The sequence below is a fragment of the Alexandromys fortis genome, unplaced genomic scaffold, assembly GCF_014885135.2.
Source record: "Alexandromys fortis isolate MF-2015 unplaced genomic scaffold, M_Fortis_MF-2015_v1.1 scaffold_268, whole genome shotgun sequence".
NCBI classification, from domain to species: domain Eukaryota; kingdom Metazoa; phylum Chordata; class Mammalia; order Rodentia; family Cricetidae; genus Alexandromys; species Alexandromys fortis.
This window is the reverse complement of record NW_026068141.1, coordinates 637,604-660,085: the sequence shown is the minus strand read 5'-3', so window position 1 is coordinate 660,085 and position 22,482 is coordinate 637,604. Positions and strand designations below refer to the sequence as shown.

Here is a 22,482-nt window from a genome sequence, read left to right as displayed (position 1 = left end):
AACAGCCATCCATCGCAGTGGAGCCGGTGGCTGTTTCCCTTTGGGAAACATACGGAGGGGAAGACCTTCTAGGCTTCTAGGAGTCTGTGTCCCTGAGACCTTCCTTCGTTGTATAGAGTGACGTCCTCCACCCCATCATCCAGTAACACCCCCCCCCCCGCGCTGTCCCTTCTCTGTGACCCCTATCACCACGTGCAGATCAGAGGAGACAGAGGCGGTCTTGACCGGGGGCTTTTTTTTTTTTTCTTTCTTTCTGTTTTTGCTGGTTTCAGGCTTTTTTCTGCTTGAGTGGAGATGAAACAAACATCGCCCCTCCCTCAGCCAGACACACGTGCACTGGCTCCCGGTGCTGCGTCAGGGGTCTGGGCGAGCTGGGTTCTCACACGCGGGACGGTGCACGCCGCTCGCCCGCGCCCCCGGCCCCGGCACGCTGCCCCGAGGAGGCGTCCGTGGGGGACGGAGGCGCGCACCCCGCCCGGCACACCCGGGCACACCCTGGCGGAACAGCGGCCGGGTCTCCTGCAGCGCAGGGCGCCGCCAGGCGAGCGTGGTCCTGCTCCCAGCGCGACCGACCGCACCCGCCGGGCCTGGTTCTCCTGATCAGGTGGGTCCCGCGGGGCGCCGACACTGAAGCCACGAGCTGCGCGTGGGGAAACGGTGTGAGCCAGCGGGGAGCGCTGCTGCTCCGGCCTACCCCTACTATGGTCCTTGCTTTTTGTCCAGGCTCTGTTCCACCCTGTACCGCGTCGCTGCATCTGTCCAACCTTCCAGACCAGGGCCTGCTGGGCGGCTGCGGGCCGGGGGCTCCCCCTTCCCTCGGTATCCGAGAAACGGGGTCTGGCTGGGCTGCGCAGGGCAGAGAATCTCGAGACCACCAGTACTAACCTGTGAGTCTCGGAAGGCTGGAGGTGTCTTTTCCTGCTGTGGAATAGGACAGGGGGGAATGGGAAAAGGTCGGGATAAAGTGAGGGACACCCGAATGTGTGTGTGTGTGTGTGGTGTGTGTGTGTGTGTGTGTGTGTGTGTGTGTGTGTGAGAGAGAGAGAGAGAGAGAGAGAGAGAGAGAGAGAGAGAGAGAGAGAGAGAGAGAGAGAGAGAGAGAGAGAGAGAGAGAGAGAGAGAGAGAGAGACTTTGAGACCTTTAACAGCTGAGGAAGGATGAAGCCAAAACCAAGCCTGGGTAAAGTCTGAGGCACTAACTTTGCTCCATGGGGTGATGGGAGGTAATCCCGTCCAACTTTTCGAACCACCTCGTTCCCACAGCAAGGGACACCATCCGGCGTTTGAAGGTGGCAGGGAAACTGTTCAACAGAACAGAAGCGCACACGCACGTTTTTATTATTTTTATATTTATTTAAACGCGTACAAAGTAATGCGTTTCATTATGGCGTTTTCACAAACTCTTGAAAAGCATCCAAGAAACAGCAAAGCGGGAACTATGTTAGGGCGCGGGGCTGGGGAGCGGAGGAGGGAGAGCGGAGCGGCTGGAGAGATTGCTGCCTTCCCTATGGCGGGGCCTGGACCGTTGCTGCTCCTCCCCCAGGAAGGACCCGCGACCCAGGGACTCTTTTTTTTTTTTTTTTTTTTTTTTTTTTGGTTTTGCTTGTCTGGCCTTATCGATTCAGAACGAATCCGACTGCCTCTTTGTGATAGGTGTGTCTCAGGAGGCAGCTTCTGGGTGGAGCCCTGGTCTTGTCTTTCCTTAGCTGGGAGACACCTTCCCTGCAGACTCTTCTTGGAATGCGAAATACGGATCCCGCTGGAGGACTCACTCTCAGACTCTGGGTAGGCAAAGGCGAGGGGCCTCGCCCACGGCTGGGGTGTGCAGGGTTGGGGCGTCTGGACTATGGGGGCCTCTGCCTTTTGGTGGCACTAGGTTCTTTCTACCTTCTTTTATTTCCTACCACAGTTATTAGTGGGAGTTGTTGCTTCCATCCTGATGGGGTCGTGTGCGGGTCCGAGTTACAGCGATGTTATTAACAGGTGCGTGGTGACTAAATAGGGCAAGGCTGGCATCCCTTGGGATCACCGGGTTCTGCATGCCTTGAGGATGTTTTGGCTCCGGCCCCAGAGGTTGAGGAGGGGTACCTGGAGGCCCTGGCTCCTGCTCCTAGCTCTGGAGATAGAACCAATTCAGTTCACCCCTGCTTTGTCTCTCTTAGGAGCTCCCAGAGGATGTTTTGGGGGTTTCCCTGTCCCCATCCTCCGTGACAGGACCAGTTTTCGGTGGAATGCCTGAGATTAGAAGGTGTAAGGAGAAAATCAGTTGATTACAGTCAGGTCCCCCAGTGGCTGAACTTTTACCAGGAAGGAGTGGTAATTCTGGCCATGCTGGCAGCCATTGCCCCAGCTCTGTTGCACTTCTGGGTCAGAGACTGACCTTGAGTCCTATTCGCTGGGCACTTGTGGGTCTTTAGTGGGCTGTCTAGTGCAAATGGGGCCCAGATTATAGAGAAGGAAACCAGAGTTCAGAGAAGCCAAGTCACCCATTTATGGGCTCTGAGTGTGAAGCAAGGCTGAGGTGTGAATGCCTTCTAGTGGGTCTCTAAGTCTTGTGGACTTTCTCCTCAGCATCACCCGCCTTGGCTAAAGGACAGATGCCACGACTATGGGGGAGGGGCTGGGGGAGAGTGGGAGGGGGACAGCGTCGGGTGCAGTCAGGTATAAATATTGTTTGAAGTGAATATCCTTCCCGCTTTGTGCTTTCTGCTTATTTTAGATACTTAAATTTTATTTTCTAAACTTTAGTTACCTTGTCATAAGCATGTTTGGTCCGCTGAGTTGGAAGCTTTTTGGAAGGAGGGTCCTTCGTCATTTTTGGTGGAGCAGCTGAGGTCTTGTGTGACAGAGCTTTTCCTGGGGAGACTAACACATATGTTTACTCTCTGGGATAGGGCGTTCAGGACCAATGAGAGCAGGAACACCACCAGAGTCCAGTTTGGTGAACCTGTAAGTCTTATTGGGGTTATTTACAGGATTATGGGTGAGAGGTTATACGGAACAGAAATGACGCACAGACAGCTGTATCGCCAGTGCCCACCCCAGCATTAGTGACAGCTCACAAAGCTGGGAACCCGGAGCACACTGCAGTCTGCAGGCCCTCAACAGGTTGGAGAGTTTCCTTCCAAGTGACTATGGTCAGCACTTCTTCCAGACAGCTCAGCTGGTTTCTTCTAGGCAGCTGGTCTGGTCTCGGAGTCTGCTCTGCAGCCTGACTTCCTTGTCTGAGATGGACCCTCAGCTTTGATTGCTTACTCTGACTAAGAGAGGGTGGGTGGTCAATCTGGTCAGTTTCGGGGAGGTCAGGAGGTTGTTTTGAGTTGTTGCTCACTTCCCTGCTGAAGAAGTGTCCCTGCAGGGTGGAGTGCTTTAATCTAGGAAGAGATTGTTACACAAAAGTTTTGAGGTGTGTGTTTGGAGGCGGGGGCAGGCGTGTTGATGAGGACATTTGAACCCAGGGCCTTTACCCACCCAGTTTGGGTGAGTGTTACCCACTTAGCTAAACCCTAAGCCCCTGCAGTTATTCTGCCTCTGTGAAATATCCCCTAATACCCCTTAGCCCCTTTGCTCTGCTGTTTGATTTGAAACAGGGTCTGGCTTTGCAGGCCAGGCAGGCCTTGGGCTCTCTCCCTAGATCCCCCTGTCTCAGCTTCCTGGGTGTTGGGATCACAGGTGTGCCCTCCTGTGTCTCACCTCACACACTTAGGATTTGTTTTTGCATTTTAAGCCTAAGGACCATTTTACTAGAATTAGAGGAAAATGGCAAGATAGGTGGGTATGAATCTTGGCGGAGACTCGGAAGAGTGTTTGGAGTTGTGGTTCAAGGACAGGCTCATGGAAGTCTGTAAGCTTTTTGGAGTGTGTGTATACATATGTGCGTGCGTGCGTGTGTGTGTGTGTGTGTGTGTGTGTGTGTGTGTGTGTGTTTGTATACCTGTTATCCTTAGAGAAACAGAATCCCAAAGATCAGGGCAGACATGCTTAGAATTTCAGCTAGAGTCCAAAGAACATACCAAAAGGGATGAAAGGAAGAGTTAAGCCTTTTGAGTGAGGACTCAAAAAATCAAGCAGGTTTAGCAGTGAAGATGTCTGTGTAAGTAGCTTCACGAGGAGGAGTATTCTTGGGGAGAATATTATCTCCTTAAGGGGATAATTATTCCTCCCTATTGCCTTAACATGTATTCAATTGTGTCAGTCTTAATTTAGGTCGGCCAGGTGATTGGCAGGCCCATCTGGGTTAATTTTAAGGAAAGGGCAGGAGTACCTCTGTGAGTTAGAGGTCAGCCTGGTCTACAGAGCGAGGTCCTGGACAGCCAGGGCTACACAGAGAAACCTTGTCTTGAAGGAAAAAAGTACGCTGTGTCTCCAAGGCCATAGATAGGACTTAGATTCCACTGAGTCTGAGGAGGGAGCCTTTCCTTAGTGGGCCTCAGCAAAGTTCTGACACTGCCACATCTATGGGAGAGGCCCTCTTCAATGGCTTCCGTGCCTACATTAGACTGTCTAGCTACCCAACGTCTAGGAGACGGCTGCCCACTGGATCTGGGCACTTCCATCCGAAATGGAGGCATAGAAGGGCTCAGCCGACTTTCAGGCCCGGGAGGGTACTGCAGGGTACTAGATAGGAGGAAGTCCACCAGAGGGTAAACAACACTGCAAACAACAGGAGGTACAGCGGTGGCTCCTGCCGTAAACAGATCACTACTGAGGATGTGGCAGACATACCTCATTTCCGCCATGGAATCTGGACATCGTCTGCATGCCCTGAACCTAATTTTGTGGATTGTGTAGAGCAGATGAACCATTTAATGGAACTGTCAGGATACACAGACAGCATTTTGTTCATGGCCAGGAAAAGTGTGCGAGCACCCTCCCTGGTGTGTCTGTAGCCTGGGGAGCCGGAAGGCCCGGCTCTTCCTTATACCTCCTCCACTTACCTCTTCTGTCTTGTATTTCACCAGCTATTTGACTCTTTAGCCGTCCGCACTTTCCTGCTGGATGCTTAAGACAGTGTAGGTGCCCAGAAATGTATTCAATTTTCTTTTTATCGCTAAGGCCTGTTGACGTTCTTAGGGACTTATGCGAGCCCCTAAGTCTCTTGTCTTCTCCCGACAGCTTTGCCGTCTGCTGGGATAAGTCCGGGGCTTGTTGACTGTGTTGTTTCCCCTGGAAGTCCTGAGGGCCTTTCTCTGTGTTGACCCTCCTCTCTGCCATGGTCAGTAGTTAGGTCTACCTCTGCCTCTGCAGGGCTCCTCTAGTCCAGAGAACAGGTGACTTACAAGAGCTCTCAGAACCTTTGGAGAACTGTCCCATCATCCCTTGGGGCCTGATTGACCCAGGGGTAGGGTTTAAAATAGTGGCTGTTCTTTCAGCTCCTGTATCTTCACTGGCTCTAGGTGAAGTTTGGTTGTTGACCCCCCCTCCCCGGTCAGTTATGATAACCTTGAAGAGAAGCCCCATCTCGTCACTTTTTGCCTTTTACAAGGCAGATCTAGAAGGACGAGGATGGTAATATTTGTAGTTATTATTGTTATTTATTTTGGTCTTAAAACTTAAATTACCAGTGATTGATCATTCTCTCTAACAAGTTGACTTAAACTCCAAGGGACATTGTGCAGAGACGAGTTTGCGTCTTTTGGGGGGATCAAATTTGTCCTAATTCTAGGGACTGCATTTAATGAGAACCAGTGTTCAAGGAAGAGTAAAGGGAGGCTGGGAACCAGCAGGAACATGTACCACTAATTCCAGAGCTGCTTTGGTTGATGAGCGTAAAGGCCCAGAGTTTCCTGGGAGCTGGAGTACGTGCTTCCCCTAGTCCTGAAATTACTTTCGTTATCAGGGTCTAAGTTCCCAGCTGGGGATGGTCAGGATCCACAGGTTGCTTTGACCAGTGCTGAATAAGCTTTACACACACACACACACACACACATGCACGTGCATACACACACTCATGCATACTCTCACATACACAGACATACAGACTCTCACAGATTCTTATACACAGACACTGTCACACACAGACACACACACGCTCATACACTTAACACACTCAGTCTCACACAAGACACATACACTCAGCACACATACAGACACACACACTCACACACAGAGGCACTCCCACAGATACTCCCACAGACACACATACTCTCACACACTGTCTGTCTGTCTGTCTGTCTGTCTGTCTGTCTCTCTCTCTCTCTCACACACACACACAGAGTAAAGATATAATTGCCTCTTACATATGACTTTCTTTTCCTTCCTAGAAGAACACAGCGATCAGGAGGCGATCCTAAAATAGCCTTTTATCCTGGCCACTGCACGTCGGCATCTTATGACTGTAGGGCAGTCTCTATTCCTTTTGGGACCCAGTTGGTACATTTAGGTAAAAAGACCCCAAAATCACCTCTTGGTGTAATGAAGGTTTTCAGACCTACTCAGAAGGAAAGTTGAGAACCAGTTTATGGAAATTTGCAAGAACAGCAACAGGACAGGCAAACCATAAATCTTGTTAGCTGCCTGGAGGAAGGAGCCCGTAAGTGGGAGAGTGGGGCCTTTTGAGCTGCAGTCCAGGGCGGCTCAGCAGTGGAGATCTGCTAGCAGCTGTCCCGGGTGGGAGGGATCTGTGGAGAAACACTGATGCCCAGAGGCTCAGAACGAGTGTGCTTTCCAAAGAGAAAGAACGAGAGGGAAGGAGCAGCTAGACTTTTGTTTTAGCACTGCGAAGGGGAGAAGGCGGTAAAATGTAAGCAGCTGTCTTTTATGTGTTTATTTTAGTTTTTTTGAGACAGGGTCTCCTTTAGCCCATGCAGGCCTGGATTACACATAGCTACGGATCTTGGGTTTCTGACTTCTTGAGTGCCGGGACTGTAATAGTGCACTGCTACTCCAAGTTTGTGCAGTCTCTGGGGCTGAACCTGGGACTTTGTACACGGCAAGCAAGGACTCTGCCAGCTGAGCTCCATTGCCAGCACAGTTGTCAGTACCCTGTAAGCAACTACCTAGAATGAGAGAATATTCTCATCAGGCCCAGAGAGCCGGCTTTCTGCCCTTGGCCAAGGACTGGAGTTTTATTGCCAGCACTCAAGTCAAGTGAGCGAGCTCATAAATGCCTGTGTCTCCAGCTCCAGGGATCTGATACCTTCCTCTGACCTCCAGGTGCCCTGCTTGCATATGCAACGCCCATACAGACCGACACACATACACATCGTTAACAATAATAAATCTTTAAAAAGTGTCGTCATCCCAGCAAATACTCAGTTTCTCTCCCCCCTCACAACCATTTCCTGAGTTGCTGCTCACTGATTTTGTCTGTTCCTGGACTTCATGTAAACAGAATCGAACACACCTGGTTTATTTCGCTCACAGTATGTTGAGAGTCAGTTGCGGATTGCTGATGAGTATTTGATTTTTGCTGTTGTTAAACCATATTCTGTCTCATAGCTACCTATGCTTATCTCTCCTCTCATTGGAAACCAGGTGGTAGTCCCCTTCCGTGTGGGGCTAGCACACAAGCGTTCTTGTTCAAACCTTTTTCCAGCACTGGTGCTCAGTCAGGAGTGGAATGGGAAATGGTGGGGTTACTGTATGTTCGAGAACCGGCATTGTTGAGGTGTGCGTGTATTCACATGTGTGACTGTGCTGGTCCATTCATGCACACATGGAGTCCAGAGGGAGGGGTCAGGTGTCCTCCTCCCATCACTCTTCTCCTACTTTTGGTGACAGGGTCTCACTGAATCTGGGGTGCCCACCTTAGCTAGACTAGCTGTTGAACAAGCTCCTGGGATCCTCCCTCCTGTTCTTGCCTGTTTCCCAGCACTAGGGCTCTAGGCCTGAACCGCCATCCTGACTTTAAACTTAGCTGTTCTTACGCAGCAAGCACCTTACCCACCGAGTCCTCTCTGGCCCGACCCGTGTTGACAGTATTCAGTGCTGGTGGCTTTTTCTATTTTAGCCATTTTGAGTGACTAGTTGATAGTGTTACTGCCTTGGTTTTGTTTTGTTCTGTTTTGTTTTTAACAGTTGAATTTTGGGTTTTGAAGATGAGAACGTGAGCAAGAACAAAATATAAAACAAGCTGGCGATATGCAGGCCCCTTATGGGCCGTGGTTTGGAATGGAAGGGACCAAGTGGTGGTTGTCTAGTTGTTATTAGTGGTCAGGATCCGGGCTGGGTGTTTTTAGGTTCTTGACAACTCATCCAAAGAACTTAAAACTCGAGTTTACAATTAGATCTCTCTGAGTTTGAGGCCAGCCTGGTCCATATAATTTCCAGGCTAGCCAGGGCTACCTTGTCTCAAAAAATACACAACAAATAAAATATAAGCAAAAAACAAAACAAAACCAACCAACTAAACACAAACAAAAAACCGCCATCAAAACCCCTGCTTTTTGCTTGGCGTGGTGGTGCATATGTTTAAGCCCAGCATTTGGGGGCAGGGAGAGAAGCCAATCACTGTGTGTTTCAGGCCAACCAGGGCTGCATTGAGAGATTCTGTTAAAAACAAACAAAAGAACAGAGAGAACAGTTGACCTTTACAAAAGAATCAGGATAATTTTATTGAGGTGAGGTTGACGTGGGGATGCGTGGCGGGAGGCATCTGGAGAGAGAGATGGCTTACCTTTTAGGAGCACTTGCTCCTGTAGAGGACCAGAGTTCTATTTCCACACCCACACTAGGTGGTCATAACTGCCTATAGCTCTAGTTTCAGGGCCCACTGCCCTCTTCTGACCTCCTTGGGGACCCGCAGTTAAGTGCACAACCCATTCCCCCACGCGCATGTATACTTAATTAAAAACAAAAATAAAACATAAAAAGGTTGATAGCAGGCCAGATGAGTGTTTTTGTTCAGGGCTTTTTTTAATGGCATGCAAGCAAAGGAGTGCCAGGTTACCCATGGCCTCTCTGTTTCGATTGACAAATTAGGTCATAATCATTTTTCTATTGCATATATCTTTCCTTATAATAGATCTGATTTTAGTCATATGTACACCTAGGGTATTCTCCCCTGAAAGGTTACTAGAGGTCATAATTTTACCGTATTCCCCACACATCCAACACTGGTTCAAGCTGGATCCATGGAGGTTCTATTCTTCCTGCCCTGGAGCGGAAGTTATCGAAAGTCAACTGTTACCTGGGTGGAGAAACTCCTGTGACCTGGTGCAGGTGGAGGCTTGAGGGATTCTGAGGCTGCCAGGTGCTTTGCAGAGGGCTGCAGGTATACAGTATGTGCAGGTGACGGCCCCTCCCAGGCTGCCTCCCATGCTTGCCTGCCTCATAGTGGCTTTCTGCAGATTCTCCTGGGCTCCAGCGTGTTCTCTGTTATCAACTAGGGTTTCCAGACGTGGTTCTTGAAGTCCATAATCTAGGCAAATTCAAGAATGTTTCTAAGTTTAAGTGTGACATTTATCTTCAATATTGGTTCCTCTGTCCTGGCTTTGAACTGTTTGGACATTTCTTCTTAGACATATCAGCCCGGCAAATGCTAACAAGTCCAGAATGGGGTCCAGTTTCTTATGGTGTCCTTCTTTCATGTATCAGTGGATGAAAGGTGGTGCTGGTAGCCAAGAGGTCAGAGAGAGGAGTGTCTGGGGCGGGAAGGAGGGAATTGAGTGACCAGCGCAGAGCAGCACCGGCAGGTGTGGGGGCAGGGCAGCACCACGGTACTGAGAAGTTCCCCTGGGCAAAGAAATTGCCAGAATACAAAGTAGTGCAGGGTGCCGGGGAGGGTAAGTGAGCCAGAGCCACGAAAGCTGAGCCCGCGTGAAGCGTTGACATTTTTTATTATAATTTATTTATCATGTGTGTAGGTACATGCATGTCATGGAGCATGTGTGGAAGTCAGTGGGCAGTTTGTAGACCGTGGTTCTTTCTTCCCACTTTGTGGTTCCTGGAAATGGAGCTCAGATAGTTAGGCTGGGGCTAACTGGGCAGCCCGAGATTTTGCTTGCTTTGGGACAGTTTCCTTACATAGCTATATCTGGCCTAGGAGTTGTCACATAGACCAGGCTGGCCTTAAACCCATAGATACCTGTCTGGCTCCTGAGTGCTAGGATTAAGGCAGCACCATGCCCAGCCCAAGAAGTTTTTTGAGATGGGGTTTGCCTGTGTAATCTGTGTAGTCCCGGTTAGCCCCAGTCTCTCTGTGTAGTTTAGGGTGACCTCAGATTCCTTTTACCTCCCTTTCCCAAGCATGCGTCACTTCACCTGCCTAAGCAGGTATTTTTGTTATTTTAACTGGGGTTACACACTGCTGTGAGCCCCATGGGGGTGTCAGGAGCTGATCCTGGGTCTTCTGGAAGAGTAGCTCATGCTCTAACTGCTGAGCCTCCAGCCCCTCATGTTTAGTTAGCACACAAAGCAGCGAGCTTTTTGAGGTATTTTCATCTGAAGCTTCACTTGCGCCTCCTCCCTGTGCTCTCCCTTTTCCCCCCAATAGAACCCCCTTTTCATTTCACCTGTGTTCTGTCACCCTCCTGTCTTGTGAAGAGACACCATGACCACAGCAATTCATGTAAAGGAAGACATTTAATTGGTGTGGCACCTTACGGTTTCAGAGGTTTAGTTCATTGTCATCATGGTGGGACATGGTGGTGTGTAGGCAGACGTGGTTCTGGAGAAGGCACTGAGAGTTCTACATCTGGCTCCACAAGCAACAGGAAGCGACCTGTGAGCCACACTGAACATTGCATGAGACCTCAAAGCCCAGCCTCAGTATCAGACTTTCTCCAACAAGGTCACACTTCCTAATATTGCCACTCTCTATGGGGGCCATTTTCTTTCAAACCACCACATTCTACTCCCTGGCCCCCAAAGGCTAGGGGGCTTATCATAAAGCAAAACTACATTTGGTCCAACTTCAAAAGTCCCCATAGTCTATAACAGGTTCAAACTTGTTTAAAAGCCCAAATTCAAAGTCTCTTCTGAGAGACTCCTGCAATCTCTTAACTGTAACCCCCCTGTAAAATCAAAATAAAAAATAGATCACATACTTCCAACATAAAATGGCACAGGATATACATTACCGTTCCAAAAGGAAGCATGGTGAGGAAATTCTAGACCAAAGCAAGACCGAAAACCAGCTGGGCAAACTCCAAATTCTGTAGCTCCATGTCTGATGCCAAAACACTCTGTAGATCTCCAACTACTTTCAGCTTTGTTGACTTCAACACACTTCTTCCTCTTGGTCTGGCTCCACTCCCTGTTAGCAGGCAGCTTTCCCCAGCAGGTATCCCACAGCTCTGGTATCTCCAACATTTTGGGGTCTCCAAGGCAATCCAGCGGGCTTCACTTTAATAGTTTCATACAATGGCCTCTCTTGGTCTCCACACAGGGACTTGCCTGCCACATGCCTGGCCTCAGCAGCTTCCCGTAGTCATGGAGGGAGATCCCATAATCCCTTTCTTCTCCCCTTGACTCTACAACTAGAGCCATGTAGTGAAGCTTCCAAGTTCTGCTGCTTGCTGGAGCTGGAACATGGTCCCCTAGTCCAGTTATGTCTTCATCAGCTATCTGTTTTCAGTGGTTTCTTTAGCTGCCTAAGCTTGGCTGTTCTGGAACTCGCTCTGTAGACCAGGCCTCAAATTCATAGATCCATCAGCCTCTGCCTTCTGAGTACTGGGATTAAAGGTGTGCGCCACCACACCTTGTCTCAAGCTTTTCTTTACTTCCTTTTCACAGGTTGGAACCTTTGCCCAGAGGTCACCACTTCTTTTCATTCCATATTATATTTGCTTTTCTGAAATCTTTTTATCTACCTGAGCACAGGACTTAGCTCTATTCCACTTCTTGATGCCCCCTTTTTCCTCATATTATACATTTTGTGTTTTTCCTTGCTCAACTTGCTTGTTTTCATTATAGATCTTCATCCATGTGAACACTATAACTGTAGCAGGCTTTCTTTGGGGCTGCCAAACAGCTCTGAAATCATGGCATGGATGTTAGGACTATTTCTTAAGACCAGCCTCTCCACCAACGCAAATAATTCCAATCAGACTAAATTAGATGGAATAAAAGATGCCCATGTTTAATGCAATGCTCCCGGGTGGCACCGAGAAAGCCTGGTGAGGGGAAGAGATGGGGGGAGATCACGCAAAACCCGGAGACCACATGTATATTCTCTGGTTGGGGGGCAGTTTAAGTAGCCTGTGGAAGTGGTCTTGACCCTCCCTGGGGTTCCCATTTGGTGGGCTTTCTCAGAGGTGGAGTTTGGATTAAGGTAACTCTCAGGGGAGGAGGCTTGAAATGAATTTCCTGCCCAGTATCCCAAAGATGGGTGCCAAGGGCTGGGATGAAGCCCCCGACTGTAATATTCCAGACTCTTTGTATAGAGGAGTATTAGGGAGCTGGGATGATCAAACGTTCCAGGCTTTTTGGATAAGGGGGTGCCAGTGAGCTGAGATGAAGCCTCTCAACCAAACATTTTAGACTCCTTGAATAAAGGGGCATTGTCTCAAGTCTGGCTGCTTCCTGCGGGCATGGGAGAGGGGAGAGCTGGGAGTTGATGGGCTCACGTTCAGTGAGAGGTGTGGTTGGAGCAGCATCTAGTTTACTGTCATCCTGGAGACCGCAGGCAGCTGTTTCTTGAGGGAGATGAGAAGGCAGGTGGCTAGGAGAAAAAAATTATTATTAGCCCTATGAATGGGGCTAGCCATGGGAAGAGTCATTAACTGTCAGATAGATGGGACAGAGAAGTGCCCTGGATGTACAGGTGAGGCTCAGGTGTATAATTGGGACACACTAGCAGATACAACCAGATTTTAGTTGGTAGGTGTCCTTGATCCAGGAGAGTTGGTACCAATGGTAAAGTCCCAGGAGCTGGTGCAGGTGTTGGCGTTGTCTGGATAGCGCATTGTAAGTTGGTCTTGGCCCAGAATGCTCAGCCTTATGCTCATTTCTCACTGGCTTTTATAGCTTAACTTAACCTGCTTTTCTTCACCTACAGTTTGTCTCAAGGGATTTTAACCTTTCTTCCTACTCCATGTCTGTCTGCTGCCTCTTTGGCTCTGGGTGTCTCCCTGTCTTCTCATTTTTCTCTTGAGCCTAGATTTCTCCTCCTATTTATTCTCTCTGCCTGACAACCCCACCTATCCCTCTACTGCCCAGCTATTGGTCATTCAACTTTTTAGTAGACCAATCAGGCACCTTAGGCAGGCAAAGCAACACACCTTTACATAATTAACCAAATGAAGCATAAATAAATATAACCCATCTTTACATAGTTAAAGTAATATTCCACAACATAACAAATGTAGCACATCTTTGCCTAGTTAAACTAACAATGACCACATGATGGAGTAGTCTATATTGGGCTGTTTTGAGTTTCCACTGCCAGCAGAATTAATCTAAACCCCTCCCTGTAGTCTTAAGCAAAGTTTTTGGACAAGGGCAAAAAGCAGCCACATTCTTTGCCAAAATGTCACAAGAACAGTCTCTAGGCTACATGCTAAAGTTCTTCTCCTTTGAAACCTGTTAAGCCAGCCCTGTACAATTCAAAGCACTCTCAGCACCGCTGTCTTCCCTGTTCCTACTAGGATAGCCCATTAAGCAGGGCTTAAAGCATCCACTGCTTTCCTAACCCAAGCTTCTAAAGTCCACATTCCTCCATACAAAGCGTGGTGAGGCCTATCACAGCAATACCCCAGTCCCTAGTACTAACTTCTGCCTTAGTGTAGTGATGAGGTGAGCAAGCCTGCTTTTTGTCCTGCCCAGTTCCCGCATGGCTAGCTTAGCCCCGGAAATAATAACACGGAAACTGTATTCATTTAAACACTGCCTGGCCCATTATATCCAGCCTCTTTTTGGCTGACTCTCACATCGTAATTAACCCATTTCTAATAATCTGTGTATCACCATGTGGTAGTGGCTTACCGGGAAAGATCCTAACCTACAGGCTGGAGATTCATGGCATCTGCCTGACTCTGCTTTCTTCCTCCCACAATTCTGTTCTATCTTCCCCACCTACCTATGTTCTGACCTATCAGACCAAGCAGTTTTTTTTTTTATTAATTAACCAATGAAAGCAACAACAGATAGATAGAGGACCCTCCTACATCACCTTTGGGTTTCTGTTGCTATAAAGAGACACCATTTTTATGATTTTTTAAAAAATGCTGGGAGGTCCCCAGAGGCAGTAGGCAGACAGCATGCTCTGGGAGCAGCCAGTCCCAGACAGAGACGGCTGCCGGTTTCCGAGCGGTGGCTGGTCCCAGGCAGGGAGACACATGACAGGCGGGCAGGAGACAGAGACGTGGATAGACACAACATGTAGAGTGAGGTTGAATATTTATTCAGGAGGTTATGGAGAGGGAAGGAAGAAGGGGGGCAGGGAGAGAGAGAAGAGGAGAAAGAGACAGAGAAGGGGGGAAGTGGAGAGAGGGAAGCGCACACAGGCCAGGAGGATCGGTGAGAGTCAAGATGGAGGGCAAGGTTCGCCGAGAGTCGGCATGGCTTGCCTCTTAAAGAGACAAAAACCATAACAACCTTGACCAGGGCAACTCTTATAAAGGAGCATATTAGATCTCAACCCCACCCCCACAGTGCCACAACAAGGCCACACCTACACCAACAAAGCCACACCTCCTGTCACGCCTAATCAGCTGTGTGGGTTCACGCAGGTGGTGAAATGAAGACTCAGAGACACATAAGGAAGAACTTAACCTCTGTGGCTGGGTGGGGGGGCGTTCAGTCTCCCTGAACTGAGCACCTTCCCTTTGCCTCTTGGCATCTTACTTTTTCCTATATTTGCACTTTAGCTCGTAGATTTTCATGTGTCAAAACAATCTGAATGAAGTTTCCAAAAATACAATACCAGGTGCAAGTAGCTGATTCATAAAGTACCAGGGTTTTCCGGGTTTCCTCTAAACCAAGTTTTGCATTGGCTTTGTATCCATGGGAAACTCTCAGGCAAGATTTCCATAGGACAACTAAAGGTATCTGTAACACAAAGGATGGATTAGGGGCTGAGTGAAAACTCCAGAGCTAGGCCAGGTATAGCCCAGCGGGTATTCATGGCTAGTGGACATTATGCAACAGTCCTAATAGTGCCACCCCCTATGGGCCTGTGGGGTCCTTTTTTTTTTTCCTTTTTTTTCAATGCATCACAATCTCATTCCCTTTCCTTAAGTCCTTTCTCCTTTCATGGTCCCCCTTTCTAGTCATAATATATACTCACACTCAAATAACTAATGTACAATGTAACTACACATACACAGATATTAGGGGCTAGGGTCGGCAGATGAGAGAGAATGTGGGATGTTTATTTTTCTGAGCTTGGGTTGCCTCAATGTAATATCCCCCAGTTTCATCCATTTTCCTGCAAATTTCATTTTTATTTGTGGCTTAATAAAATTCCCATGTGAATTTATATATCCTGCATTTTTATATCCACTCACCAGGCTGAACAGCTAGGCTTGTTCCGTTTCTTTGCTATTAGGACTAGATTAGCAGTCAACAAGGATCTCCATGGTAGGACAGAGAGTCCCAGAGTGGCAGAGCTGGGTCATGTGGGTCAGTTTGGTGAGAAGGCTATGCACAGATTTGCATAGTGGCTACACCAGTTTGTGTTCCCACCAGCTGTGAGCAAGGATCCCTCTTGCCTCACATCCTTGCCCGCGTTTGTTATCACTTGTTTTCTTGAGGATGGCTGTTCTGACTAGGGTGAGATGGAGTCTCAGAGCCACTTTAATTTGCATTTCCCTGATGGCTGAGGATGTCGAACATGTTTGAAACAACAACAACCCCCAACAAACCAAAACCATTTATGGACCAGTTGTGTTTCTTTTGAGAACAGTTCGGCTCTTTGGCCCACTTGTTAGTTGGAGGGATTTTGGCGTGCTTTTTTTCTTCAGTTCTTCTTTATTTCAAGACAGAGTTTCTCTGTGTAGCCCTGGCTGTCCTGGAACTAGCTCTGTAGACCAGGCTGGCCTCAAACTCAGAGGTCCCCCGGCTCTGTCTCCCGAATGCTAGGATTAAAGTGCCATCACTACCGGGATTTTTCGGTTCTGTATATCGTCTAGATGGTAACTTCTGACTGAAGTATAGAGACAGCAAAGACCGCATTCTGCAGGCCTTGTTTCTGCCGAGAGCATTAATTCCTCGTAATCTTGCTTGTCAGTCCATGGGTCTGTCTCCTGTGCTGTTGGCTTCCTTCCACCAGGAAGGTCTTATTTGTACCTACATTTTGAAGTGTTTCTCTAGAAGTGTGACGTTTAGCCTTGAAATAGTCTTTGAGCTCCTTTAAATTGGTTGTGTGTGTGCAAGGTGAGAGACACAGATCCAGTTTTCTTCTTTTGTAATATTCTTTTCTTATTTCTTTGTTTCTGCCAGCATCTTTTTGTTGAATAGGATTTTTTCCAGTTATGCTATCGATACCATTATCAAAATGTAGTTATCACAACTGTGACCAAGATTTCTGTCCTGCCTGGTTCTTTCTGTTGACAGAGGTTTCTGTCTTGCCCAGTCCCAAAGAAACATACAGAGGTCTGCATTAATTATAAACTGATTGGCCTAGTAGCTCAGACTTCTTATTAACTCTTATAACTTATATTAGCCCATTATTCTTGTCCATTATTAACTCTTGTAACTTATATTAGCCCATTATTCTTCTTAGCCACGTGGTTTGGTACCTTATTTGGCGAGGCAGTCACGTCTTGCTTCTTCTTTGTCTGGGTCATGATTGCAGACTGAGCTTTCCTCTTCCCAGAATTCTCCTGTTCTCATTGCCCCGCCTCTACTTCCTGCCTGGGTACTGGCCAATCAGCGTTTTATTAAAATAAAATTAACAGGGTACAAACCATTGTCCCAGAGCAATTTCTTATGGTTGTTTTACACATCAGTATTTGTGCCGTTGCCACGCCATCTCTGTCACTGGGCTCAGTAGCATAGCTCAGGTATTGTGCCTCCTCTAGCACTGTTCTTTCTGCTTAGCATTGAGTTGACTATCTGTGGTCTTTTGTGTTTCTGTCTGAATTTTCAGATCGTTCTTTCTAGTTCCATCAAGAATATCATTGAAATTTTGATAGGGATTTCACTGAATTTGTAGATTAATTCTACACTTCTAATAGTGGTGTAGATATTTCGCCTTTTCAATACTGCCAAACCATGAGCATGAAAGGTCTTTGCATTATCTATTTCTACTTTATTTTTTTTACTGTCATAAAGTTTTCCCTGTAGAGGTTTTACCTCTTCTGTTAGGGTTATTCCTAAGCTTATTGTTTCTTTATCTTGAAACTATTGAGAATGGAATATTTTTCCTAATATTTTTCCTTAGTTGAGTTCATTTGTGGCACATACAAAACCTATGGGCTTTTTTTTTCTTCTTCTTGCAACTTTACTAAAAATGTTTATGAGATCTAAAAGTGGAGTCTGTGAGGTTCTTTAGTGTAGGATCATGTTGTCTGCAGCTGGGAGCAGTTTGACTTTTTTTCCTGTTTTTATTCCATTCACATCTTCTTACCTAAGACTTTGAGACTTTGAGCTCCATGCTGATGGGTGGAGGAAGTGGGTGCCCTTGTTTCCTTCCTGAGTTCATAAGAAATTTTCTGATCATTGCTATAGGTTTCTACATACAGATGCTGGCATGTGTTCCACCGGCTCCTAGTTCCCAGCATACTTTTAATCTTTTTTATCATGAATCGTACTGAACCTTCAGTTGTCTTTCTGTACCAAGGTGAACATGTATATTTATGTGATTGGTCATATTTATTGGTTTGCATATGTGGAACCAACCTTGGATCTCTGGGATGAAACCAACTGGTTATGATGGTTTTGATTTTTTTGTTTTGTTTTTATCTTAAGACTAAAAGCCTTATGTGTACGAGTTGTTTGCCTGCATGTGTGTTTATGCATCATGTGTGTCTGGCACCTCTGGAGGACAGAATTGGGTATCAGACCTTTTGGAACTGGAGTTAGAGACAGTTGTCCGCTGCCATGTGTGTGCTGGGAAGCAAATCTCTGTCCTCTGCAGGAAAATGCTCTTAATGGCAGGGCCATTTCTCTAGCCCTGTTGGTTTTTTTTTTTTTTTTTTTTTTAATCTGGCCTTGGTGTCAGTAATGCTGGCTCTATGGAGTGAATTTGGGAGTGTCTCTTCCTGTCCTGTTTTGTGAACAGTTTTAGAGGTGCTACTAGGTCTTCCTTAAAGAGTGGGATCCGAGGCTGAGAGATGGCCGCTCTCCCAGAGGACCAGAGTTCAAGTCTCAGCACTCACAGGCAGCTCACAGGCAGCTCACAGCCAGCTGTGATCCCAGGGGATCCCAGAGGATCTGATACCCTCTTCTGGCTTCCATGGGCACTGCATGCGTGTGGTACACGTACGTGTAGGCAGAAGCATTCATATAAATCAAATAAAAGAAATTAAATTAGGATAATAAAATCATCGTTTAAAATTAAGTCTGGAACTCAGTGAATCTTTATGGTCCTGGTTTTTGTTGTTGTTGTTGTTGTTGTTGTGAGGAGCTCATGCCCCTCTAGTCACACCAGTGACCAAGCCCCTCCCTGAGGACCTCTAACTGCCAGGTTCCACCTGCAAAATATTCTAAACTGCCCTAACTTGAACCCTGCCCCCACCCTACAGAGTAAAAAGCCCAATCTCTGGACGAAATCCTACCAGTCTCCACGGTGGAAAGCTCCACCCTGAAAAGTCCCACCCTTTCCCAAGAAGCTCTGTTTAAGCCCTGTGTCCTGTTCAGTTCGCTGCTGTGATTTTGTTCAAGCAGAGGCAGTCACCCTCCTGGTTTTTTCCCCTCCCAATAAATCTCGTGTGAGGTTTGTTGTGTGGTGTGATTCTGTGGTATTTCTTGGCTCCTGGCTGCCAGAATACCTTTCCATTTTAAGCTGTACTGCCTACAAGGAGACTTACGTAATTCCTGCTCCAGTCTCATTGTTTTAGGGATGTTTAAGTTGTTTCAGTCTTCTTAAGCCAGAAATTTTGAAGCTGTTTACTTGAGAAGTCCCAGGAAAGAGATTAAACAATAAGGAGCTATAGTGAGGTGAGGTAGGGGCAGGGGCTTTTAGAGTGAAAAGGATTAGTGAAGTCTGGGTTCATGCTGGGTTTGGTGGTATATACCAGCAACTCAGGAGGCAGAGGTAGGTGGAATCTCTGTGAGTTCTAGGCCAGGGCTACATAGTGAGAGCCTCAAAAACAAACAAACAAACAAACAAACAAAAAACCTAGGTGTAGAAGATAATGGAAGGTTTTTGTTGGGTCTCCCTCACTCCTAACTCCTTATCATAGGATGTGTACATCTTTGTAACCTGGAGTTGTTGTCTCCTGTACACAGTGCATACCCGTTAGCTTCTGCCATGACTGTGCTGTGTTCCGACCTCCAGAGCTCTTCTTCTGAGTGACTATTGTTCACGGAGGATATCCGTACAAGGATGTCTGGGTCATGGTCTTATGGCTCTTCTCTAGTCGTTAGCAACCCAGAAGGTTTGTTCCAAGTGTCCACTTTCTGAGGACCTAGGTTGAGGGAGTGTGCGTCGTTTTCATCTTTAGAGATAGAACAAGAAAAAGATGGCCTCTTCACACAGATGGCCACTCTGTAGATGTCTAAGCATTCTGTCTCTTTGTAGGTTTCTTAGCATCCTCTCTGTACTTAGCATCATCTCTGTAGATGTCTCAGCATCCTCTCTGTATGTGGTGTTTTAGCGTCTTCTCTGTAGATGTTTTAGCATCTTCTCTGCATGAGACCATTATCACTTCCACCCAGTTTTCAGTAATCACAGCCGGTCACATGACCAAATAAACCATCAACGGGGTATAGATCTATGCCTTGCTTATTTTCAGGGAATCAGTACTTTGAAATAATCATCTAATTGACCTCCTAGGTTTGTTAATAAAATAGTTTCCTAATTATTTATTGAGGGCACACTGCCAATGGCTGCCTGACACCTATAGGATTTTTTATGTACTGTTTTCCCCTATGGCTACTTAGGGACCATGGGACAGTGTCACCTGTGATGTCACTGCAGTCAGAGCCCTCTCACCAGATAGAAAGCTGATTGGGCGTTTTGATCTTTCCAAGCACACGTTCCTTGTGCTGCAAGGGTTGCACCTTGGCCTAGGCCTTAACCTCACCCCCACATACAAATCTCTACTCCAGCCTCAGAAATTACTGCAGTTCCTGGGACCCCCTTATCCCTGCTTAGAATGCCTCCTTACTACCTCTGAAGTTAGGCTCTACAGACTCCTATTCATCCTTCAAGACCCAGTTGAACCATTGCCTTTTCTCCAAAGTCAGTCTCTTCGTCGTGTCCTAGGTGGGTTAGGCATTCCTTCCCTCTCTGCCAGCACCCTGGGCATCCCGCGGGGTGAGCCTCAGCTGCATGCCTTCCAGGTGCCATTATTTCTTCCCTCCTGAGCTGTGAACTGATGGCCCTGAAGAGTTCACGGTTGGCTTTATAGACCCCAAAGTTCTCTGGTTGGCACACCCTGGTGGCTGGTGTGGCCTGTGGCAACACTGCCTTGGTCCTTTTCCCTTCCTCCCTCCCTCCCTCCCTCCCTCCCTCCCTCCCTCCCTCCCTCCTTTCTTTCTTTCTTTTCTTTCTTTAGATTTTGAGTATTAGTGTTTTGCCTGCATGTGTGTATGTGGACTGTGTGTGTGCCTGGTGTCTGCAGAGGTCCAGAGAGGTCATTGGACCCATCGGAAATGGAGTTATAGATGACTGTGAGCCACCATGTGAGTGTGGAGAACAAACCCAGTCCTTCTGAAGAACGAGTGCTCCTAACCTCCAAACTATTCTCCAGTCCTGTGTTTCATTCCTTAATGGCTATCACACTTGAGTCCTGCTACGTAGAGGGGCTCCTGGGGACATGGCCTTCCCTCCTGAGAGGAGGCATTTGGGAAGTAAAATGAGTAGTTGAGACCTAGGCCAGCCTGTAGGCAGAAGGGTAACCATTTAGCATGCTTACCCAGCATTATTTCTGAGAATCCTCCGGCGCTAAAAAGAGGACGTACAAAGGATTGTCTAGGTCTCTGGCCAGGGCTGGTTTTATCCTAGTGCCCAGTCTCCACGTGAAGACTGTAGAGCTCTGGGACGTGGAATTGAGAGAAACTGTGGGAATTTCCTGTGGAAGCAAGGCCCCACAGAGAGTGAGTAGGATGGAGGAGGAGCATGCAGCCAGGGAGGCAGGAAGCTGAGAGAAGGGTGGGGCTGGGAGGGAGATGGACCCTGGGAGAATTGCAGGACTCTGGAGGAGAGCAGGAAGCAGTCACAGAGTTGATATGACCAGAACTGTCTGCACAGTGGACAGTTGAGAAGTGAGATTGTGTGATCCTGGGAGGACAACAGAATAGGAATTGTTTCTCCATTTTACCCGTAGGCAAACTGAGGCTTGCCCAGGAATGAAGAGCGAAATGGAGAATTGAGTCACACAAGCTAAATCTCGGATTCCAAGAGTGGCTGGGAGCTCCAGGGAGAAAGCATTATGGAGGCAGCTGTAGGTCATAGGGAGAGAGAGAGACATAGGGAGAGAGAGAGAGAGAGAGAGAGAGAGAGAGAGAGAGAGAGAGAGAGAGGCAGCTGCTGGAAATGCTGGGGTGGTGAGGCATTAGGACCTCCCCAAGGCCTCACGCTCTTACCCGATGACAGCCACCACACCCAGTTCTTGAGGTGCCAGGGACCAAACCCATGTCATCCTGGATGTTGGGCAAGCACTCTACCAACTCAGCTACAGCCCTTGCTATTAACAAATCTGTCTCACTGGAGTGTGTGGGCCCTGTCTCAGGAGGGTGTCGAATGACCCTTTCACATGGGTCGCTTAAGACCGTCGGAAAACACAACTATTTACAATTCATAACATAGCAAAATTACAGTTATGATTTTCTGGTCAGGGCCCCCAGCGTTAGGAAGGTTGAGAACCACTGATTTCGATGCTTTGGTCTGGGCTCTTCTACAGGCTGGGCCACTGGGAAGGACTGTGGGCTGAAAGTGAGGTGGTCATGCCCCACCTAGTTCTAGTGCTTCTGGCTCTGGTGGCATATGAGCCTCCGTTTCCCTGCTAGATAAACAGCACAGGGCCCAGGCTGGTTGGATAACCTACCTGAGTATCCACAGCTAAGCAAAAGGAGAATTCCGATCCCACAGGAAGTGGGTTCTCAAAGCAAAACCCGAAGAGAAGGAAGTGCCTGTTATTTCCAGAGGGATCCCAAGTGGTCAGCTCTCTTTACAGTTTGGACAGCGGAAGTGGACAGCACCCACACAGCTGCCCTCAATCTGTTCTTGGGTTTGCTCATTCATTCAGGATTGATGGCGCACTTGCCGAGACTGTGCACCTGCCTGAGGAGAGGTGGAATCTTGCTTGGGAGATGGTGGTTTGATGTTGGAGACAGCCTCAGTCCTGGCTGCGGTGGCTAGGGAACACTTCCCCCTCCCCGGCAGATGTGACCTTCTCACTGAGAGTGAAGAGGAAGTTTCTGAGGCAGGGGAACCCTCAGTGGGAACCAACCATCCCACCCTCCCTGCAGCTCCTCCAGAATGCTGAGAAC

General features: G+C 47.8%; 1 protein-coding gene across 4 annotated transcripts in view; it reads left to right on the top strand.

Annotated features, from left to right (window-relative positions):
• Positions 1-405: 405 nt before the first annotated feature.
• Ggta1 (glycoprotein alpha-galactosyltransferase 1 (inactive)) overlaps positions 406-22,482 on the top strand; it is an 81,522-nt gene continuing 59,445 nt past the window's right edge. For 2 of the 4 annotated variants that reach the window (XM_050126752.1, XM_050126750.1), the window contains exon 1: positions 406-604. Coding sequence is in view for 1 of the 4 variants with exons in the window: in XM_050126749.1 (XP_049982706.1) it covers positions 1,741-1,785 (45 nt within the window). In the remaining 3 variants the exon portion in view is untranslated. Of the gene's footprint in view, positions 605-1,637; positions 1,786-22,482 lie in introns of those variants that run through there. The other 2 variants (XM_050126749.1, XM_050126751.1) reach the window with 2 other exon arrangements.